At 42.9% G+C, this 23924-nt stretch overlaps 1 protein-coding gene and 1 long non-coding RNA gene across 4 annotated transcripts in view; one reads left to right on the top strand and one right to left on the bottom strand.

Moving 5' to 3' along the window:
- Positions 1-23924, top strand: part of WIPF1 (WAS/WASL interacting protein family member 1) — a 113428-nt gene that overhangs the window by 77514 nt on the left and 11990 nt on the right. For all 3 annotated transcript variants that reach the window (XM_008138538.3, XM_054722881.1, XM_054722882.1), the window contains exons 2-4: positions 11400-11488; positions 14929-15058; positions 20745-20939. In XM_008138538.3, the coding sequence (XP_008136760.2) occupies positions 11438-11488; positions 14929-15058; positions 20745-20939 (376 nt within the window). In that variant the 5' untranslated portion in view covers positions 11400-11437. The remainder of the gene's footprint in view (positions 1-11399; positions 11489-14928; positions 15059-20744; positions 20940-23924) is intronic.
- Positions 1903-23826, bottom strand: LOC114230468 (uncharacterized). Its single transcript, XR_003616376.2, has 3 exons — positions 23701-23826; positions 18417-18492; positions 1903-2364 (listed from the first exon to the last, which is right to left on the bottom strand). It is a non-coding gene; the product is annotated as an uncharacterized LOC114230468 (long non-coding RNA).

The raw sequence follows: 23924 nt of genomic DNA, 5'->3' as shown, positions 1-23924 counted from the left end.
GTAGTCTAAAGAGATTAAACAATTCTCTTAAAACCTGTCGGGTTTTCTAAGGCTCTTTGAAAAGTTCCGTTGTGGGTCAGTTGTTCACAGCTCTTCAATTACTCCGATATCTAAACCTTGAAAGGACTGCACATACTGTGAACGAATTGCAATACTTAGAGAAATCCCCCTGAAAATCATCCCTGTGGGGCCAGCAGCAAATTTGCCCTGATCACTGATGATATCAAATTCTAGATCTGGCCTGTACGTTGGGAGCTCCCCAACCCATGCCAAAACGTTAGAGGAATGAGCTACCTAATTCCTGGGCCCTTTAAGTTTTATGCCCTTTTGAAGGCTTGCTTAACATCTCGGGAACACGTCATTTACTTTGGAAGTTTCTGGCTACTTGCGGTTTGACTCATTTTTGTTTCACCAAATTTTCATACATTTACTTCTTGTTGGAAAGAGCATTTCCCCTCCCTGTCATAAGTACCTCTGTCTGTATTTTGCAGCCCTCACTCCTGAAAATAATACTAGAATAAGGAATGCCTTAATTAGTATGCTTTTCTGAGAAAATTAAAATTTCATGCACACCTCCCTTCACCATTTATTTGTAATGCAGAGGTTTACAAAGATATGGACATGTGGAGTAAGGTTTAAATCAACTTGTGTTTTCTCTTTCTCATCGTAAAATAGGGGGAAAAACTAACTTTTATTGAGCCCTTTCCTGTGGGTGAGGCTCTTTAATTTCACTTATTTTATTTTTTTAAAATGGCTAACGTTATTAAGCACTTGCCTCATTTAATAACCCTACTTAATAGGTGCCATTTTCCCCATTTTATTGTGGGAACTGGACTCAGAGCGGCTAAGTAATTGCCCAAGGCCACCTGACGACTAAGGGTGGAGGAAGCGCTCTGTAATTTAAAGAACTTTTTCCTTAAGTGCAGTTTAGAGACAAGGATCAGATGCCCTTTTCCAGGCCTGGAGTCTGGGATTGTGCAAATGCTTCGCTTTAAATGTCACAGCAACAGTAAATAGCTTTAAAGTGAATAAGACATTTTTCTTTCTAAGTCTTTGATCTTTTGCAGAAGTAAGTTTGGTAATACTTCTAACTTATGTAAGAAGGCTCCACCTTTTCTTTAAAAAATTATTTTAGCCCTGACCAGTGTGGCTCAGTGGATAGAGCGTCGGCCTGCGGACGGAAGGGTCCCGGGTTCGATTCCGGTCAAGGGCATGTACCTTGGTTGCGGGCACATCCCCAGGTGGGGGCATGCAGGAGGCACTTGATCGATGTTTCTCTCTCATCGATGTTTCTAACTCTCTATCCCTCTCTCTTCCTCTCTGTAAAAAACAAATCAATAAAAAAAATTATTTTATAAAGAAACATCCCCAAGAAAAAAAAAGGCCCCAGTTTCAACAATAAAATGAATAAAATACATCAAGTGTGTTGACATATATGCAGTGTGTGTGTGTGTGTGCATGCACGTGTATGAATCTGTGTGTGAATGAGTGTGCGTGTATGTATGTGTGTGTGTAGTGGAGAACAGGGGTAGATCTTAATTCCATGATAAAACTAAAGATGGTGCTGAGGATTTAGGAAAACTTTAGCTTTGAGATTTGAGCCCCTTTAAGACTTAAAGAGAATGCTTGGCAGAGATGGGAAGTAGCGGGAAGAAACCAATACTGTTTAGTTATGTGGATAAAGTAGAACAGGGCTTCCCTTTGCTTCCCCACAGTTAAACAACAGGTAGGTGGGTCATTCAACTTACTTTCATTTTCTCACTTTTGAAAAGGCTTGATGTCCATGAATTTGCATTAGTTTCTAAATTAAACATATATGACAGCAGGTTAAAAAAATAATTTCACTTCATAGCAGCCTTTATTTTCCTAGCAGTTACTCTTACAGTAAAATTGTGAGTTGGCGTCGTACTAATTGTAATAACATTGTAGATGTTCCAAAATGTCTTCTGAAAAATGCCTTTCCCACCTCCCCAAATTAATCAATCTTTATCTAAACAAGTTCTAAAAGAAGTATTTATACCATAGCCAAAGACCCTCTAACCCTTAGGCAAAAACTCTTACCGTTGAGAAGACAGCCTATAAGCACAATTAGCTTAAGCTGTCATCTTAAATCATGTTCAACCGAGAGAGGAACAAGTACATTTTGAGAAATGAGGGGTTTCAGGCACAGAAAGCTTGTATTCCACATTCAGCTCAGACTGAGAATAACAGCAACACATAACGAGGTGAGGCTGCCGCTCTGCTTATTATAAAGCAACCCTTGCTTCTCTTCTCCACCTTCTGCTTCCTCTTGGGCTGAGCAGCCTTTTCTGGCTTTCCTCTTGTATTGATTGCCTCATTGCCTGCAGCCCTCTGAGCTTGGGCCTGAGAAGAGGAAGAGTAACAATAATAGAAACAAATTTTATGCAAAGATGTTAAATTTTCTAAAATGGCCAAAGGACATGCAGGGTTGGTGGGGGTGCGGGTTGGGGCACGGAGATGTTGCACTGTGACTGGTGTCGTCAAACAGAAACTACAGGCGACTGCAGCTGTGAAAAGATTGTGCTAAAGAAACAGGATGGCTGTGGTTTGCTGTGAGCATCAATTTTCCTGTTGAGCATTTTTACAGGAAGTTGAAGAACAAAGCCAACTTCATCTTCAGTTGTACTAATGGTTTTCAGATCTTAAACACATCCCACTAAGTTTGCATCATGGAGGAGCCTCTAAAGAATAGAACCAAGAATAATTGAGTAGAAATCCCAAAACTACTAGCTTTTTAAAATTCAGGATTTTAGCAGCAATTTGAGTTGGCTAAATGGCTTTATTTTTCCATTGTAACTTGGAGTGGATTCATTGTCTTTATAATGAATGCCTCTGAAATCTTTTCTTATGATTGTAAGAAACCAATCTAAATTTAAGAGCCTTTTCTTATTAAAACACTGTTGAGCTATATGTATTATAAATTTCTTTATATTAGTATTTATTGGTCAAATAATTGTATATATATATATATATATATACACACACACACACACACACATGTATGTATATATATGTGTGTGTGTGTGTGTGTGTGTGTGTGTGTGTGTGTGTGTGTCCACCTGTGTATTTATAAGCTAGAAGGAATACATCATAATGTTAATGAAAATTACTTGGGCATTATTAACCCCAAATCTTTTCACCTAAAATTTAATTATTATCAAATGCTTCCTTCAGTGGTTAAATGCCACTGTGGTGTTTTATTTTCATCTTTGTGTATTTTTTGTATTGTCTATTGTTTTCTAAATGAATAAATGCTACTTTTAGAAGAAAAATATCTCAAAATCAATCTGAAGAAGCCAAGAGAATGTGAGAAATACATACATAAAAATACTTTAAGAACATTGTATATAAAGTAAAATATAAATGAATATAAATACAGATAAGGTGCAGAATAAAAAGTGATGAGGGCAAGAGAGCATTTGGACCTTTGTCTCTGTCCAGTTGTATTATTTCTAATATAGCCACCCCACCCCGAACTCCACACACACAGAGCGAATAAATTACTCAATTGAGTCAAACTTTTTTTGGGAAAAAAAGTTTAATTTTCTCCTATTTGTAGTATAGTAGTTAAGCGATTTGGCAGTATTTATATAGCAAAATGTTTTATATTTTTGAATAATACAAAATGGTGATAAAACATAACTGGATAAACCTGCTTCTTATGGTCTCGAATAGAATGTGGCTGATTCAGCAACCCCTTCTCCCCACCCCCCTCCACAAACACACTCTTGGGATAGAGGCAGCCTTCTGAGGATCATCAGGTGTTTTCATTGGACAGTGTTGGAAATCTCTCCCCTCTTCATGTCATTCTGTAGTGTGGGCCTCACATGGCATGATCTAGAATGAATTGAAAGTTGGCTCTGTGAAACTAAGAAATGGTTTACTTAAATAACCAAGTAGTTCTCTTGATCCTAAGAAAGTGGATCATTTTATACTCAGAAATAATTCTGCTTTCTTGGATGAGCACATTGAAGAAGAAACCGTAAGTTCCCTGGGCTGAACTGTGGGCTGTGGTTGAGCCTCTAGATGGCCATGCCTTCGGGGCGAATATGTCTGGTAGAGGGTGAGGAGTCTTTCTCACAAGTGTTCCTCATAACCAGTACCACCTATTTAAGAAATGGCTCTGGGCCGCAAGATGCCCTGGTTGGTCTAGGCTCAATGTGCGATGCTATCTAGGGAGTGTTAATCCATAATGCTGACCTAATGGCATTATGGTAAAACCAACAAAGTCAACCATTTCTTTCACAGAACTAGGCAGTTCCAGGGTTTCTAAATATTGATGCATGTTGTGTGTGTATGTGCATGCATGTGTGTAGGCAACGAAGAAGAACCAACTAATGAATTTTTAATTTATGCAAAATATCCTGCTCTGTTCTCTCAATCCATAGAACCAATCCCTTTATAAAAGTTTTATTAGTAGATCCCTCTCCTCACTTCAACAGCTTTTCACCTAAAATTTGATGATTTTTGAATGATGCATTCAACCATTCAATAAAACTTTTGAAGTCTCTCACATACCTAGGGTTTGGGATGATTTTTTACATATATATATATCTTTAATGTATGACAATCCAGAAATATTTTGGGGTAAGAAATCGATTGATGGATATTTTATTCAAAAGCTATTATTTTGTAATTTCCACAATGGGTAATGGACAAGTATTGTTAAAACTGTGCTTATTAGTTTGCTAGGACTGCCATACAAAACCACAGATTGGGTGGCTCAAACAGCAGAATTTTATTATCTCTAGAGGTTAGAAGTTCAAGATCAAGGCACCAACAGGTTTGGTTTTTCCTGAGTTCTCTCTTCTTGGCCACCTTCTTCCTGTGTCCTCACAGGGCTTTTTATTTATGCTCATGCGTCCCTGGTGTCTCTTCCTCTTCTTATAAGGACCCCAGTCATATTGGATTAGGGGCCACCCTAATGATCTTATTTTAACTAATCACCTCTCCAGAGGTCTTATCTCCAAACAGAGTCACATTCTGAGGTACTAGGAAGGGGTGGAGGCTTCCGCATGTGCATTTGAGAGGGACACGATTCAACCCATAACACTGTGTATGAAAACAAAGAAGCCTTTTCCATCCCTGTGGGTTTTCTTTGAGCACATAAATTTCAACACACAAGGTGAATGTTTTAGAAAAAAAATCTGGCTTTTCTCCCTGTGCTCAAAGTTCTTTAAACAGTGAAATGATTCTTTAAAATAAATTAGTTCTCAAAAATGTATATTCTTAAAAATGTAATGCCTGGGGTGAGGGTGCGGGGGGAGGGCAGGATCAGCTGCCGCGTAGGGCAGTGATCCTCCAGCTTCAGGGAGACTCACTACAGTGGGAGGCGGGACACAATGATCTCAAAGAGCTGGTTCTGATGCAAGAGAGAGCCCCCACTTCAGGACCCCTTTCCCTTGTTTGAGGACTCCTCCTGGCCCCAGGACAGGGCTGCCTTTCCTGCCCTGTTCCCCTCTCCCAAGGGAGGAACCACAAGGCCCAATCTTCAGGCTGCCTCAGTCCCACCCGTGCGGCTCTCGCCACACAGGACCTCAGCCAAGTCGCCAGCTTGGTCCCTCCTCTGCCAGGTGCTTGAGCGGCACTCACACCGGCAGGACCTGTGCTCACCCTCAAGGAAGACAGTTCCAGGCCCGCCTGTGGATTGCTTACTCCACCAGACATGCCGAGAGCTTCCTGTGCACCATTTCATTTCATCCTCACAGTAACCCCCCTTTAACTGATGGGAGAGGGAGGCTCAGGCAGGTTAGAGTCTTATCTCAGGTTATGAGGTAGCAGAGCAAAGATTCAAAATCATATTCTCCTGACCCAGGTCTCATGTTCTCACAGGAATTCTAACCCTTCTCATGCCATCGACCATACTAGTGTCTGATAAAGCCCAAAGGACTCCCTCTTGGACTGTTGTAAAATGTATACAACAAAACACAGAGGATTACTAAGAAAACTAGTTATACTGAAATATGTACAAGATCTAAACAGGGCCATCATTTCAAGAGAGACCTGCAACTTGTTGTAATATGTGAAAATCTATTGGTGAAAAAGTTTCAGGTACGGTGACTTGTGGCTTACATTCACAATTGAAGGAAATGGTAATTTTTGTTAGAGCTTAGGGGAAATAAATATCTCCTTTTCTTCATCCATGTTCACGAACCCCTGAATTTAATCCACAGACCCTGCAGGTGTAAGGATGCAGGTTAGGAATGCCTGGTCTGTTAGGATCCAGGCTGCTTTGAGGCCCTTCAGTAAGGGCCTCAAAGTTCTGGTTCTGATCCGGGCTAACTCCTTGAGAGGAGGGAAGCCAGGGCTTTCCCAAGGCCTTGGGTTCTGCTCCACTGGCAAAGTCAGGAACTGCCAGGAAAGCAAGTCTGTGCGTAATGATAGCAAGCCCCTCTGACACGGCCGATTCTTTGCCCAAATCTCAGAATGCACAAGGGCTGGTGCTGGGAGCCAAGCCAGTGGCCAGCACATGGCGTATCTGTTTGACACCTGGCTCTTCCACTCAACACATATTTAGTGAGAACCCTACTTTGTGCCAGGTATTAGGGAGCCCTGGTGGAGGTCACAGTCCAGTGGGAAGACAGCCAAGAAATGGGCCTGGTGGGGGCCGGGCATGGGAGACGTGAGATTGGTCTTCTTTGACCCACGTGGTGAGGTAGCAGGATTGAGTCTGAGGTTTCTTGCAAACCTGGACAAATCCAGACAAGCACCTGCTCAGCTTGGAAGGAGCAGAGACATGGCAGCCTCTGTAACCACCTGTCAGCATTGAGGAGGAAGAGGGAGGGGTTCATCTGGAGGAGAGTGAGAAATTGGGGGCAAAGCAGCAGCAGCGAAGAGAACAGACTCCAGTTGACCTTTGAACAACCCAGGCTTGGACCGCACAGGTCCACTTATATGCAGATTTTTTTTCAATAAATATATTTATTGAATGTAAATGTATTTATCCTTCCTTATGACTTTCTTAATACTTTCTTTAATATAAGAATACGTAGGTAATATGTAATATGTATCCTATATAATAAAAGCCTAATATGCAAATTGAGGTCACTATGATGTGCACTGACCACCTGGGGGCAGATGCTCAACACAGGAGCTTCCCCCAGCCTGCAGGCCCCAGGCAAGCCAAGGCAGGTGCCAGAGGGGCCCCCCAATCGCCCTGCTGGTCACCCCAAGGATCGGCCCTGATTACTGGCCAGGCCTCGGGACCCTACCCATGCATGAATTTTGTGCACCAGGCCTCTAGTAACATATATATGTTAATTGACTATTATCAGTCAAGTTTCCAGCTGACAATAGGCTATTAGCAGTTCATTTTTGGGGGAGTCAAAAGTTATGTATGGGGTCAGCTGTGTGGGCCCAACACCCCTATCCCCTCATGTTGTTCAGAGTACTCATGTCTGCATCCCCTCGGAAAGGTGAGGGTATCACCCACAGGTGCTCCCTCTCCCTGTATCCGAGGTGGCCAGGAGGGGAAGGCTGAACTTCAGTGGTCCGGGGGTTTATTTATAAGTTAGTTAGTGCACAGTCAGAACCATAATTGCAACAACAGAAAATTGTAAAATAATTAAAGGGGATTTGGAGGGTGGAGCCCCCTGAAAGGGTCCCTCTACCACAGTCTGGCCCCTAAGATGTACAGGACAGAAATTCAATTTCATCTTTGCAACCAGAGACTGACTCATGAGAACCAAACCCATAAGAGATTCCTGGTGGTTGACCAGAATCCATCCTTCTCGGTATTAGGATAACAGGATGGCCGGTTAGTTGGTAAACATGGGATCCGACACAATAAATTCGCGTGCTGAGGGGCATTTCATCCACCAAGCCCATCTCTGTTCCACAGAGCCCACCTCTCGGACCTCTGGGTGGTCCCGTCCCCACCGCCTCCTTACTGAGCCGCTTTCTCCAGCTGTGATACCATGGCTTTGGCTGCAGCGTCTCTCAGCTGGACCTGAATCCAACTTCAGGTTCCTGTCCTTCCTCCTGGTCCTAGGATGTGTCTGACTCTGCAGCCTCCAAAGGTGCCTTCTGCAGCCAGGAACCCCTTTACAGACTTAACGCAGGCGCCACTCGGAGTACACTGCCCGCTTAGCCCCCCGGGTACCTAGTTGGTGTCATGCCGAAAACCAATGTAAGGAACACATGTTAAAAGAATCCTTGTCTGAGTCTCTTATTGAAGAATAGATTCTGACCTAGTTTACAGGTGAGCCGTAGCACTAGTTAGCTACCCTCTACCTGTTTAAAAATGCTTATCTAAGAAGAGCAGGGCTGGAAGGACTTGATTTGAACGGATTGCGTGGGTCTTTTAGTGAGTTCCTTAATTTCTCCACATCTCAGTGTCCTCTGTAAAACCAGCAGAATCATGCTAGTTTGCAATGTCTGTGAAAGTTCGAGACCATGTCAGTAACGCGCCCTGGGTCCAACTGACTGTCAGTTATGAGAGCTGCTCTGGCTGCGGTGGAGTTTTCCATTTCCTTCTCTAGGCGGCCCGCTCGGAACAGAACTGCCCGGCTGTCCTCATTCCGTTCTTCCCGCAGCTTTGACAAGTCCGGCCACGTCCTTTCAGCTTTTCCTCCCGTTTCTGTGCACAGAAAGCAAGCCACCTAGCAATACTTTCATATGGCGACTTGCAACCTTTTTTTCTCTGGGTACACATAAACCAATCACTAAGATTCCATGGCACACCAAAACATATATTCTATTCTTTGCCTATCTAACCAAAAAATAGGTATAATTTTGACTCATTCACACCAGATAGCTATTGTGTTGGCCGTTGTCATTTTTTATTTGTCAGTCTAAGGGAAAGGAGGTCAGTGCCCCTGACTGGTCAGGTGTTGCGTGTTTTAAACATTCTTGCGACGCACCCGTTGAAAAATCCCTGCTTTCATGGAATGTGTTTTTTCCGAGGTGTACGTTTTCCACATTAATTTTTAGCGGTTGAACTCAATTTAAATTCTAAGAAATTGTGTTCTGCAATTAAGAGACTGTTGAGAAGGAAAGGAAGATGCTTCTGCTGTTTGAAACTGGGGACGCAGGTTCCGTAGCAGCAGTGTTAGCTCAGGTGCTCAGGGTCCCAGGCTGCCCGCTGGTGTAAAGCCCAAACTCTGCAAACGGGCTTCTCAAATGCTGACGCAAATGCAGCTGCGGGGAGAGGGGCAGAGATTTGATGATTCTGACAGCTCTGGGTGATGCCCACGGTGCTGGTTGGGGACCCCACTTCGAGCAGCTGCCAGGACTGGGTGGGAAAAGTTGGGATGACTTGGGGTGAGAAAGCGGGTGAGGCGCTGCTGGGGCTGGGACCTGCTGGGATGAGACCCAGGGATGGGACTCCGAGGATGAAGGGAAAGGGAGGCGGGACTGTGGCTGGTGTAACTCCTAGGGTTTCCTCACTGCTGTCTCTCCAGTCCCCGATGTTTGCCTGCTGCGCCCTTCACCACTGCTACCCACCAGGGCTTCCCTAAACTCTCCCGCTCCGCCTCAGAGCCTGGCCTGCCTTTGTCCCCAGGGCAATCACACTGCACAAACTTTCCCAAGGAAGCCCATTTCTAGTACACAGTCCAGGGGCCATAGGTTTAAGCACAGATTGTTGTAATATATATATATTACTTCAGAGAGAGGAAGGGGGAGGGAGAGAAGGATAGAAACATCAATGATGAGAATCACTGATCGACTGCCTCCTGTGAGGATCAAGCCCACAACCTGGGCAAGTACCCTGACTGGGAATCGAACCATGATCTCCTGGCTCATAAGTCAACACTCAACCACTGAGCCACATCGGCCAGGCAAGCCCCCAGCCTTTTTCCCTCCTTTTTTTCCATTTAGATCCTACAAGAAAATGGCAAGGTGCACAAAGTTAGAAATGGGGCCACCTCTCCCATCATCTTACCTGCCTACCTTACCTTATCACCGTCTCCTTTCCCCAGAAGACTAAGAACTATGAGGGCAGGAGCAGAAACAGATTCATCTTTGCATTCTACAGTGTGTACCCAGACCCAGGTGAATGTCAGGAATCTGCACAGAAAAGGTCACAGCAGGTGTAGGACTGAGGGGAAGAGGGAGCGCAAGAAAGGATTTTGTATGGGCAAAGGACCTAAATAGACATCTTTCAAAAGAAGACAGAAGGAAGGCCAAGAGACATATGAAAACATGCTCAAAGTCACTAATCACCTGAGAGAAGCAAATCAAAACAACAATGAGGTACCACCTCACACCTGTCAGAATGGCTATCATCAACAAATCAACAAACGACAAGTGCTGGCGAGGATGCGGAGGAAAAGGAACCCTCGTGCACTGCTGGTGGGAATGCAGACTGGTGCAGCCACTGTGGAAGACAGTATGGCGTTTCCTCAAAAAATTAAAGATGGAACTGCCATTTGACCCAGTAATCCCACTTCTAGGAATATATCCCAAGAAAACAGAAACACCAATCAGAAAGGATATACTAGTATGCAACCCCATATGCTCATAGCAGCACAATTTACCATAGCTAAGATTTGGAAACAGCCTAAGTGCCCATCAACAGATGAGTGGATTAGAAAACTGTGGTACATCTACACAATGGAATACTACGCTGCTGTAAAAAAGAAGGAATTCTTACCATTTGCAACAGCATGGATGGAACTGGAGAGCATTATGCTAAGCCAGTCAGAGAAAGATAAATATCACATGATCTCACTCATTTGTGGAATATAATGAACAAAATAAACTGATGAACAAAAATAGATCCAGAGACAGAGAAGCATCGAACAGACTGTCCAACCTATGAGGGAAGGCAGGGGGTGAGGGGGTAAGAGATCAACCAAAGGACTTGTATGCATGCACAAGAGCATAACCAATGGACACAGACGGAGGGGAGGGGAGGGGAGGGCATGTGCTGGGGGGTGGGGGCAGCCAGGGAGAGGTCAATAGGGGAAAAAGGAGACTTATGTAATACTTTAAACAATAAAGAATTTAAATTTTTTTTAAAAGAAATTATATTTATACCAAAAAAAAGAAAGAAAGAAAGGGTTTATCATGGAAATGAGTGAGGAAGAGAAGCCACTTGTTCATGAGACTTTGCCGGGACCCATTTCCAGCAATATCATAACCTTCCAGCTACCAGGGGCCCCGCACGGGCCATGCCCCCACCTGCTTGGGTGGGTGGTGGAATGGAGCAGCACAGGGTGCTGGATTCTGCTTCCAGTCTCTTCAGGCACTTAGGCTGAGAAACTTCCCCGCAGGGTCCTTCCAGAACAATCACAGCTTAGCACCATGGCAAAGGTAATCCCACCTCCTACGAAAGCTGGCCTGTGTGAACAGCTGGCACTTTGGTGGGGAAGAGGGCCGAGTAGGACAGAGTATTATGAAGAAGACTAATACAGGACCGTGTTTTGTTTTTACAGGCTTATCAGCAAGACTGTTGAAAGCTTAACCGTCCAAGATGCCCGTCCCTCCCCCTCCAGCGCCCCCGCCGCCGCCCACGTTTGCTGTGGTGAGTGGTTCCTCGCCCTCCATTATTCATGCAGGAAGCAGCCGAATGGAGCTGGACCTGGCACCCATGTGCTTGTTTTAATGTCTTTGCATTCTGGCTCACAGATGATAGGGGGAGCTTTCCAGGTGCTGGGGCGAGCCAGAACCAGGGTTGGTTGTCCGACGTCTCCTGCCGTGCACAGTGCACGCGTGGGCCGTGGGCAGTTGGGTGTCCTCTGCCATGTCCAGTGAGGGAGGTGTCCTGTTCATTCATTCCCACGCACTGACCCAAGACAGGTTTGCAAGGGCAGTTCTGCCCTGTTTCCATTCAAATGGGCCCAACTTCTGGGCAGGACAGTCCAGAAACCCAGGTCTCCGTCTGAAAATGCATCCATTCAAGTATCCTCCAGGCCCACTCTTTTCTTTTGCTCTGCCATTTGCCCTCATGCTTCCCACTCTGTGTTTTTGACAAATATCCCCCACTCCCACCATTACCCCAAGACCTCCTCATACACTCACATCCCTCTTTAAATCTATCCTTGCATTTAGACATCTAAATGCAAAGGAATTTCTTCCCTGGGCTCATCCTGATCCTTGTTAGACCCATCCTCACAAGTTAGTGCCCCCTCTTCCAGGAAGCCCGCAGCCTTTCCACATGCCGTCACAAAGGCCGCCCCCAGCTTGGAAGCCTGCGTTGCTTCAATGCTCCCCAGGATGGGCCTTTCACTTTTCATTTGGGGAAAACTGAGGCTCAAAGAGGAAAAGTCCTTTGCCCAGGCTTCCATGGGCACATTTCTCTAGACCATCTAAGGTTGGAACCTGGTTGGAAGAACAGACCATTAATTAGCTCATTGCTATTTGAGTTGTGGTCCTCCACCTGCTGGTTAGAGCCCCCAAGGAGATAAGCACAGAAATTGAGAGTAAGCATATAGAAACACAGCAACTTGATAGTGTTTTGACTCTTGTTGTTGTTTTTTAAATATGTTTGTATTGATTTTAGAGAGAGAGAAAGGGAGGAGAGATAGAAACATCGCTGAAAGAGAAACATCAACGGGCTCCCTCCTGGGGATTGAGCCCACCACCAGGGCATGTGACCTGACTGGGAATCGAACTGGCAAACTCTTGGTGTGTAGATTGATGCTCAACCACTGAGCCACACCAGCTGAACTGCCTGTTGTTTTTAAGATTGCATTTTTTTGTGTCTTTTTTTTTTTTTTTACTAATTTACTGTTATTTTACAAAAATATCAGTCCATGATAGATTGGAAATTGTTGTGTGTTTTTTTTACTAATTTACTGTTATTTTACAAAAATATCAGTCCATGATAGATTGGAAATTTTTTCTTAAAAATTGGTCTTTTACTTAGATAAGTTTGAAAAGCTCTGATCTAATATCACAGGATTAGTTTATATTTCCCCCCCAAAATGTAGGTTGTATACCACTGCTGGGTAGTACATACTTTAATTTTTGTTTTATTTCAATGTTCATGTGTTTATCTTAATATGTGCTCTAAAAATTATAACTAGAACATCCAGACTTTAATAGGGAGTTACTTTAAAATAAAATGCTTACTGAAAAGTAGTAAATTATATAGTGCATTGACTTAGTAGAAATATAAAATAAATGACAGGTAGCATGAGAAGATGACCAAAATCATGAAGGCTGTACCAGAATGACTAAAATTTGAGAAACTTTATTTATTAATTTTTTCAATTGATATAATTTGACACATAATGTTGTATAATTTTACGCTGTACATGTTGGTTTGACACATTTATATATTACAATTAGCTCTGTTGCTTTAGCTAACACCTCCATCATATCACATAATTATCTTTTCTTCTTTGTGGTGAGAACATTTAAAATCTTGCCTGTTAGCCTGATTATAATGCAGCATTGTTGACTGTAATTACTGTCCTGGGCATTAGATCTCCAGAACTTCATCTTCCAGATGCAAGTCTGTGCCCTTTAACAGCAGCTCCCCAATTCGGGGAAGGGACATTTTAGACCCACATTTATCCTTCCAACAGATTCTAGGGAAGGCTCTGCTGCCAGACTGCCAAAGTTTGATCCTAGCTCCTGCTCTTACTAGCTGGGTGACCGGGGCAAATGATCTCACCTGCCTGCGCCTTAGTTTCCTTGTCTCTAAAATGGACCTACTGACTCCCATTGATGAGAACTAAATGAATTAATATACGTGAAGTGCTAAAACAGTGCCTGACCCATAGTCAAAGGGATGTTATTGTCATGAACAAGTAATACTCCATAAGTTAACAATGTCAAGACCCTTGCAGCTTAACACACAGAGATTCTATGTAGCCTACTTGAGGGTTTTTCTTAGCTCTCCCTCGGCCTCTGACGGCCTCTGTAATAAATAGCTAGGTACCACGGGTTTAGCATCAAGCTAAACTGCCCAGGCTTACCTCCCATGGCCCTCACCGGCACCTCCAAGATCAGATCCTTCCTGAAGGGCTGGGCCAGCCGAGAAGGACTCTCGGGTCTGCCAGATGGCCTCTCCCTGGGACCAGGCCAGACGAAACCAGTTTCCAAGTGTGACAGACACAGGCACATGCCAACTTCCACGTTCATATCCTGGGCCCTTAGAGTCCCCACTTCCTACAATAATCCTGGAGAAACAAGAGCCCAACTTCATAGTAAGGATCTCTCCCAGGAATTCTGAAAGAATAGAAAATACTCAAATATTTTAAAGCAGCACTTTTGTCGGCTCTGCAATCTCTGTGAGCTAAGCTTTCAAAGAAACACCTTAGGCCAAAGAGACACGAGGGAGTTTTGAGTTAATGGAAATGTTACACACCTTGCTTGTGGTGGTGGCTACAAGCAAGGTAATTGTATATGTTTGTCAAAACTCACAGGACTATACATTTAAAGGGTGCTTTTACTATATGCAAATTATACCTCAAATCTCTCTTAAATTAAAAAGAAAGAAAAAAAAAACTTTGGCAATGTAAACAGGGAATTATGTTTCTCAAACTTTGGTGGATTAAAAAATAATACAGGCGACCTGTTCTGTTAGGAACAGTTTTCTCCTTGTACCAGTTAGTTCCAGAACATACAAAAGAGAGGCTCTTCTTCAGACACATTCTAGAGAATGAAGCCTTGTAGCATCCTGTAGAATCTTCCTGATTCAAGTTCCCTTCTCATTTCTAGCCATCAACCCGGGCATTGCCGGTTACGGCCAGACAGTGGTCTGAATTTTCAGAGACTTTTATTGGGAACTGACTCTACCTGCATTAAAAATAAGTGTAATTTATTTCTGCATCTGCTCCCAAATGGCTGGGTCATAAAAAGAATGACATCGGGTCTAAAACTTGTGGAGAATTTATAACCTATTGCCAGCAGCCTTAATCACAAGCTCCCCATACTCTAGCTGTCTCCACTGAGTGTTGTGGCACTTGATTTTAATTCAAGAGATGAATACGAGTTTGCATGGTTTCCTTTCAGGCCAATACAGAAAAGCCTGCCTTGAATAAGTCAGAGCAGGCTGGGAGAAATGCTCTTCTCTCCGACATCAACAAAGGGAAGAAACTAAAGAAGACCGTCACCAATGACAGAAGTGCCCCGATACTGGACAGTAAGTGAAGAAAGTTCTTTTCCATGGAGATAAGTGGTTTATGCCATAACACTCAACCCTACCCTTCCCACCAAAAAAAAAAAAAAAAAATTTTTTTTTTTTTTTTTTGGTTAACAACAGCTGCAAAGCTAGCAGAATAAGAGACTGTGTCACTCATTGTAGGCCACGGCTTCGGCTTGGGTTCCCTCTAATGCTGCAGGAAGCCAGTATAATAATTCTTTGTTTAAGACACACACAGCAGCGATTCTCTGAATTATTCAAACACTTTCTGGAAATTAACCCTTTGCTCCTTGCACCACAGATCAAAAGGCAGCATGAAACAGGAAAAGAACCCTGTCCTTGGAATCAAAGGATATGGGTTCAAGTCCTGGCACATCCATCACTTACCATCCCCAAGCCTACTGTCCTCACAAGTTCATTGTGAACATAAATGAGACAATGCTGTAAAGTGTTTTGTTGCCTGCAATGTGAAACTCAAGTGTAAGATATGATGTTAGGAGCTTGGAGAAAGAGGAAATGAGATCACAACTTTGCTTATGTACCCATAGAAAGTCTGAGATACTTTCGGGAACAGGCAGTACCCACACACAGGGCTGCTTATTAACACTTACAACAAAATGCAAAATTATCCATGACTAGAACCTATGGATAGTTACTAACCAGGCCTTGAGACCATCCCCTCACATTCCTACATATTTCCACTGCCAGCCCGATGTCTCCTGAATCCATACGAGACCACAGATCCCATTTGGACTCAATAGAAAATAGACAAGTAAATAATGATGCAGGATTTTAGCCAAGTGGAGGATAAGAAGGGCTTAGGAGGAATTTCTAGGAATGATGCCTAATAAGAGAAGGAGACGGAGAATTAGATGAGACCACTGGTGTGGGAGGTAAATGGAAAAGAGGAAAACCAAGACAAAGGCTTTTGAATGTTGTTCTATTACCGGGCAAGGTGGTGCAAATAAGAATGCACCATAATCTCAAAAAGGAATTATGAGGTCTTTGACTCTTGATACAGTTTTACCTCCAGATCAAAACTGATGTGGTTAATGTATCATCAATCCCTTAGTTTTCCTGATCCATGTCACAAGATTCTCCCAAGGGGAATCCCAGCACAGTCCCTTATGTAAGGGGAGCCTTGGTCCAACAACCATCAAGTCATGATGCCTGGTATGGGGCCAGAGGCCAACCTCTAGGACAGAGCCCAGTGGTTCTCTCCACCATGAGTGGGAGGCTAGGCTCCAGAGAGGTGGATGTGAGTTCCCCAGATGTTGAAGGAGACTGGACAGTCTTGGACCTAGTCCTGAATCCACTAGTGAAAACTCATTATATTCTACAAGCTCCACTTATCCTCCCATTAAATGGAAAAAAATATTAGTTCTTCCTCCCAGCTGCTCCCTTTGCTTGGTGGACACAAAATACAACCCAATGCATGCCCTTGTTATCCTCAGTGGCAATTACTTGGCCACCAAGACTATTGTCTCAAGCTCTTTGCAAGTGACAAAGTCCATCTATGGTTTTGAATTTTTTTGCAGGTGAAACCTCCCTGGGCTCTATATCAAAATGTTATTGGGGTTATGCATGTTATAACCCTTAAAGTCCTACAGTTTAATTACTAACAAAGTGACCTGTGCCAGTTAGCTGTCTTCAACTGCTTTAGCTTCTCTACAGAAAGATACACTAATGGATGGTATCTGATGATGCATTGATCTCTTTGAATGTTTAATACCATTTAAAGGTGTCAAATGTAAATGTAATATTCCAAATTATATCATTCATTAATGAATAATGTTTGAATGACAAGGGCATTATTAATATTACTAGAATCCCAGTGCATGAATTAATGCACAGGTGGGGTCCCTCCTAGCTGATCGGGGCCATCTCCCCCAGTCCCAATTGGGGCCGGCCAGGGGGAGGGACCACAGGATGTTGGCTGTGGGAGTGCACTGACCACCAGGGGGCAGCTCCTGCATTGAGCGTCTGCCCCCTGGTGGTCAGTGAGCGTCATAGCTACCAGTTGGTCATCTGGTCGTAACAGTCGCTTAGGCTTTTATATATATAGATTGACAATATTATTGATACAGAGCCAACAAAGACATGCTAAAACTATTCCAGAAAGAAGAAAACACAAATGAATAAAACTAGAACTCAGGAAGCAGATAATTAAGAGATTCAAAGCAGATTTTTAAAAATCAAGGGTGCTATGATGAAGTTATATGCTAAGTCATTTTGAAATCTTAAAGAAATTTATTTTCTAAGACAGACATAAATTTACTAATTTACTCATGAAGCCTCAGTGAGCAAGGAAAAAGTTGAAAGCTTTATCAAATTACTTTCCCTCTAAAACACTTTAGAGCCAGATGATTTTTATCTATAAATTCTTTCAGATTTTAAGAGAGAGCTAATTCAATGCTGTATAAACTATTCACTCCCAAACACAGGAAGAGATGGGAAGCCCTCTGATAGGTGTAATGAGACTGGCATGATCCTAATATCACAATTTGACAAAGACAGCATATAAACAAAAAGAAAGCTATATGTCAGTGTTCCAGTGGACCTGTGGCAATGTCTGGAGGCATTTGTAGTTGTCACAACTTAGTGAGGGAGGAGTTCCTACTGACATCTAGTGGGTAGAGGTCAGGGATGCTGTAAACGTTCTACAGAGAACAATACAGCCATCCACAAGGAAGAATTACCTGTGGGAATGCAGACTGGTGCAGCCACTGTGGAAGACGGTATGGAGTTTCCTCAAAAAGTTAAAAATGGAACTCCCATTTGACCCAATAATCCCACTTCTAGGACTATATCCCAACAAACCAGAAACACCAATCAGAAAGGATATATGCACCCCTATGTTCATAGCAGCACAATTTACCATAGCTAAGATTTGGAAACAGCCTAAGTGCCCATCAGCAGATGAGTGGATTAAAAAACGGTAGTACATCTACACAATGGAATACTACGCCGCTAAAAAAAAGAAGGAACTTTTACCTTTTGCAACAACATGGATGGAACTAGAGAGCATTATGCTAAGCGAAATAAGCCAGTCAGAGAAAGATAAATATCACATGATCTCACTCATATGTGGGATATAATGATCAACATAATTTGATGAACAAGAATAGATCGATCTAGAGACAAATGGTAGGGGAGGGGGGTTAGAGAGCAACCAAAGGACTTGTATGCATGCATATTAGCATAACCAATGGACACAGATAATGGGGCGGTGGGGGTTTGCCCCACGGGGGGGGGGGGGGGGGGGGTGGCTGGGAGGGTGGGGGGCGGCGGTCAATTGGGGAAAAAGGAGACATATGTAAAACTTTAGACAATAAAAAAAAAAGGAAGAAAGACTTACCTGACCAAAATGTCAGTTGTTCCAAGGGCAAGAAACCCTATTATAGATGGGCCACTTATGATCATAGATGAGGGTACTAACGAAAAAAACACACAACAAAAAATCTAATTCAATATGTGTAGTAAAAGAATAATTGACCAAAATCAGGGTTTATCTCATCCTTAATGTTAGAAAATCTATAAATGCATCATATCAAATAAGAAAAACCATATAACTTTGAAACATTACAGGCATTCTCATTAAAATCAAAATGTTTTCCTTTAGCAACATTAATAATTTACATTGTTATGGAAGTTCAGTCATCAAAGTTATTACTTATAAAAAACAGAAATAAGATACACAACTGTTAGAAAAGAAGGGGAAAAACTTTTATTATTTGCAAACCATTTGTCTACTAGAAAATGCAAGATAATAATTTATTGATAAATTTTAATTTAAAAAGAACAAAGTTGTTTATAGATATCGAATTAAATTTCATGATGCCAATAATGACCGATCACAAATTTTAGTAGAAAAAACAATTTTTATAAATTTAGCAAACAAAAATGTATTTGAAGTAACCCTAACAAGAAGCGTGTGTGACTCATATTAAGAAAATTACAAAACTTTACTGGATAAATCAGTAGACACAGAAAATAAACCGTGTTTCTGTCAGGCCTCCCGGATTATTCTGTAGATCTCATATAATACTCATCAAAGACTCACCAAGGTTTTTTAGGGTAGAACTTTAAACAATGCTTAACCTCATAAAACATACATACATAAATTATTTTTTTAATTGATTTCAGAGAGGAAGGGAGAGGAGAGAGACAGAGAAACATCAATGATGAGAGAGAATCGTTGATTGGCTGCCTCCTGCACGCCCCACACTGGGGATTGAGCCCGTAACCCAGGCGTGTGCCCCAACCAGGAATCGAACCGTGACCTTCTGATCCATAGGTTGATGTTCAGCCACTGAGTCACACCAATCAGGTCATACATAAGAGACAATTTTATTTTGCTTGTTAAGTAATGAGAGGTGATATCAATATGATGGTATCAGTTCAAAGGAGATAGGCAGACAGGTGCTGAAATTAATTTACGAATAGGTGAAAAATGGATCAATATCAATTGCCTTCCACTGAACACAACCAATTTGCATTTCTGTGGACTAATATTATTTGTATTATTGTTCTACAGTTTAGAGTTGTAAAATAGCTCAAAGACAATGGGAAATAACACAGAAGGCTAGACTTAGTAATCTTTTTCTTCTGCATTTGTTTGCCCACTTTCAGTATATTTTAAAAATAAATACAAAATAAAATATTTGCACTGTCTCAAATTGCAAAGAATTTTTAAAATGTGAAAGCCTACCGTTGGGCTCAATAATACTAAAAAATTGAAATCAACCTAAAAGGACATCAAATAAGTAGATAGTTAAATAAATTACAATACAATCAATCATGTTCTAAAACACAATGCAGTCCTTTAAATTCATCTTTTTTAAAGAATATTTAATGACATGGGAAATGCTAACAATAAAGTGTTAAGCGAAAAAAAGCAGGCTAAAAACTGTCCAGTGAATGTTGGTCTTAATTTTAAGAAAAAAATAAATAAAAATGAAAAGACACTGGCAGGGGTCGGGGGCAGGGAAATATGCCCAAACACTAGGTATTTCCAAGTAGTGAAATTATGAAATATTTTATTTCTTTTTATTTTTACAATTTCCTTTTTTCTCACCTTTTTATTGCATCCCCCCCTCCCTTGAGACTTTATTTATTTGAAGGTCCTTTTATTTGCCAAACAGATATTGATTCATATGGCAGCTAGCCACGTGGGAGGCCTGGGGGCCAGTCACCACCTATCCTCCATTCTTTCACCGGGCCTGTGACTGCCCAGGAGTGGCAGGAACCCCTCCTTTTCTGAGTAGGGTGGGATGAATCCTTACAATGTTTTTATTTTATTTTATTATAATTTCTTTATTGATTAAGGTATCACATATTTGTCCTCATCCCCCCATTCCCATCCCAAACCCCTCCCCACGCATGCCCCCACCCTCCTGTTGTCTGTGTCCACTGGTTAGGCTCATATGGATGCACACAAGTCCTTTGGTTGATCTCTTCCCCTTACCCCCACCCTCCCCTACCTTCCCTCTGAGGTGTGACAGTCTGATCCATGCCTCCTTGTTTCTGGGTCTGTTCTTGTTCATCAGTTTATGTTTGTTGTTCATTATTCCAGTTGTCTACCATAGGCCCAGGTTTTATTGTTATTGTGTACTTGGTCCCGGCCTGGTGACGTAGGCTGGTAGTGCTTCCAGGCCTGTGTAAACACTGTTTTCTTCCTCTGCAGAACCTAAAGGAGCCGCAGCTGGTGGCGGCGGTGGCTTTGGTGGAGGCGGCGGATTTGGCGGAGGAGGTGGCGGCGGAGGTGGCGGCGGCGGTGGCAGCGGTGGCGGAGGCTTTGGAGGGGGCGGACCACCCGGTTTGGGAGGGCTGTTCCAGGCTGGAATGCCCAAGCTGAGATCCACGGCCAACAGGGACAATGGTAACGAGTTTCCTTCTCTCTCAGCCACTGAAGACCAGGGTTTGGTGGTTTGGAGGCGTGGCATCCCCTCTAAGGCGCTGCGCCCTTTAAAACACTTTAGATTGCTTGAAATGTTAACTTGTAAGAGAGACTCTCTTGAGCATCTTTTTAAAAAAAATTATATCGGTAGCAGACGTGTCCTTGGGGTAACTTGTACTTTTTTGTACTTTTCTAAAGGGTGAGCTAGAGTGGGAAGAAAAGAAAGGAACAAATGGAACTTGCCACCCTGGAAACTGCCCGGTGACCTGGCAAATTCAGCTTTCTTTGTGAGGCAGCCTGACCAGCTGTCTAGCATAGTAAATACTTGTGAGCCACATTTCACACGCACTATGGAGCGTGTCATACGGAACATGATTACATATCTCACTAAGTCTAAAAAGGTGTTTTGCTGACAGACATTTGGCATTTCAGGGCCAGTGATTCTAAGTCTTCCCTGCAGGGATCCAGGGAAATGAGTCCTTTAGGATTGTGTGTAGACCTGCTGGCAGAGGGGGAGCTGAACCTGGCCGTGCCTAAGTGAAAACCTCACAGAGGATGAGGCGCTCTCCTGACCATTGCAGGGGCTCAAGAAATTGTATCATAAAACTTTCTTTTTTCATGTTTACTGTTAGAAGAATTTTATCTCTAATTTGGTGAACTTTTAAAATGTCCACTGCGGAAAGTATGAAATTCCCACATTGGTCTGAAGATAAAGTCACTGAATCCTCAGTGACTCTTTTAGCATTGGATGGTCACACTCTAGAAAGAGACTCAATAATATGAGAGATTCTATCTTGCCAGACCTGCATTGAAATTAATTTAAAACCCACCAAAAGGATTTTAGGTAGCTGACAAATGCATACATTTAGTATTTTTTTAAAAAAGGTAAAGAAATTAAGGCAAAAGACAACTGGAAGTAAAATAATAAAATGAAGGTGGAATTTAAGTTGGTGCATAAAATGGTATACCGGAAGTATATATGTTCATAGTATACTATCCACATAATGGGTCCTATCCACATAATGTAGTAGCTGCAGCTTTAATCTGAACTTGGAAGATATAACTTATTACAAGTTGGGGACATAAAAATGTACCACACAGTCAAGGACACTACATCTTCTTTTAGTACTAAAGTTGAAACAAAATTCTAGAGTTCACATCACTCCACTGTATAAATCCCTCCAAATGTCTGTCATTGTGCTTGGACACAATCTGAACTCTTTTTGGCCTATGAGGCTCTTTCTGATGGCACTCGGACTCCATTTCCTAGGGTTCTCTTTCCTCTATGCTCCCTGTGTGCCAGGTACACAGGCCTTGGTTTTCAGCTTTTTCATTTGAAGGTCATTCCCCTCTCAGGGTCTTTGTACCTGCCAGTCCCTTGCCTACCGTGCTAGCTGCATCTTTCCATGGCTGGACTCAGCTCAAATGTCACATCCTTAGAAGAGCTATCCCATCTATCCCAGCATCCCCAGGCACTCCATCTCATCGGCCTGTTTTAGTTTCTTTTTAGTACTTGTAATTTTCTGGTTGTCTATCTCCCCAAAAAGAATGTAAACTATAAAAGAGAGGATCTTTTCTATTTTGTTTACTCCTCTGTCTCTAGCATCTAGAATAAGGGCTGACATATAGCAGGTGCTCAGCAAATACTTAGGGCATCGCTTGGTGGTACTGGTAGAAGTTTTCAGGCTAGCCAATTTTTGATTCTGGGGTGGTGGTTTGAATTTTTCTATAACCTTGGTTCCCCCTTTAGTTCTTTTCTTCGTTGAACCAGTTTAATACTAATTGTACTAGAGGCCTGGTGCACGAAATTTGTGCACTCAGCGGGGGAAGGGGTTTCAGCCTGACCTGTGCCTTCTTGCAGTACGGGAGCCCTCAGGGGATGTCCACCACAGCTGCACTTGCCAGCCATGAGCCCAGCTTCTGGCTGAGCGGCGCTCTCCCTGTGGGAGCACACTGACCACCAGGGGGCAGCTCCTGCGTTGAGCAGGATCGGGCCAAAACTGGCTCTCCAACATCCCCCAAGGGGTCCTGGATTGCAAGAGGGCACAGGCCAGGCCGAGGGACCCCACCAGTGCACAACTGGGCCGGGGAGGGATGCGGGAGGTTGGCCAGCTGGGAAGTGACCGTGGGAGGGTTCCAGGGGGTGTCCAACCCATCTCGCTCAGTCCTGATCGGTCCCAATCAGCAAGCTAACCTACTGGTCAGAGCATCTGCCCTTTGGTGGTCAGTGCACATCATAGCGACTGGTTGAGTGGCCTTAGCATATCATTAGCATATTACGCTTTGATTGGTTGAACAGATGACCAGACACTTAGCATATTAGGCTTTTATTATATAGGATAATAGGGTTTTCCTGTCCTACCAATATTGAAGTGGAGTTGACCCAGTAGGGAAAAAGTTGTATAGTTGTTTACTTCTTTGCAGATTAAGACCATCCACTGGTATTAACTTTTTCAATTAAACTTTAAGTGTGTGTTTTTTTTCTTTCTTTCTTAGTTCCTTCTTATTTCTATCATAACTTTCCCATTCTATTTTCCTACCTTCTCTTGGGAATTTCTCTTCAAAGAGACTAGGTAACCCTTCTCATATGAAGATTTATACTGAGATAACTAATTTCTTCGCCTTAAATGGCTAAATTATTTTTTTAAGCCTAAGAAGTAGCAGGGCGAGGAGGCAGGGATGGGGAGAAAAGAATCCTGTTCTTGTCCTCTCGCGATGAAGAGGGTCTCTCCAGAACTCTTACCAGCTTCATCTGGGTCCCTGCCCATGCATGACGCCAGGAGGGCTCTCCAAAGTCCCCCGGGGAGCTGACAGGTGGTAGAACCTCAGGCTGGAAGGCAATCGGAGAGCTGTGATCTGCTCCTCTTCCTCCGGGGAAGACCACACAGAACCTGATTGAAAGAAATAGCAGCTGCCTGTACCTTAATAGCATCTAGGAAAGGATTTCCAGTTGCTGGGAATCTACTC

This window comes from Eptesicus fuscus, chromosome 11 (genome assembly GCF_027574615.1).
Source record: "Eptesicus fuscus isolate TK198812 chromosome 11, DD_ASM_mEF_20220401, whole genome shotgun sequence".
NCBI lineage: Eukaryota > Metazoa > Chordata > Mammalia > Chiroptera > Vespertilionidae > Eptesicus > Eptesicus fuscus.
Note: the sequence above shows the minus strand (reverse complement) of the source record. Positions and strands in the feature narration are given on the sequence as shown.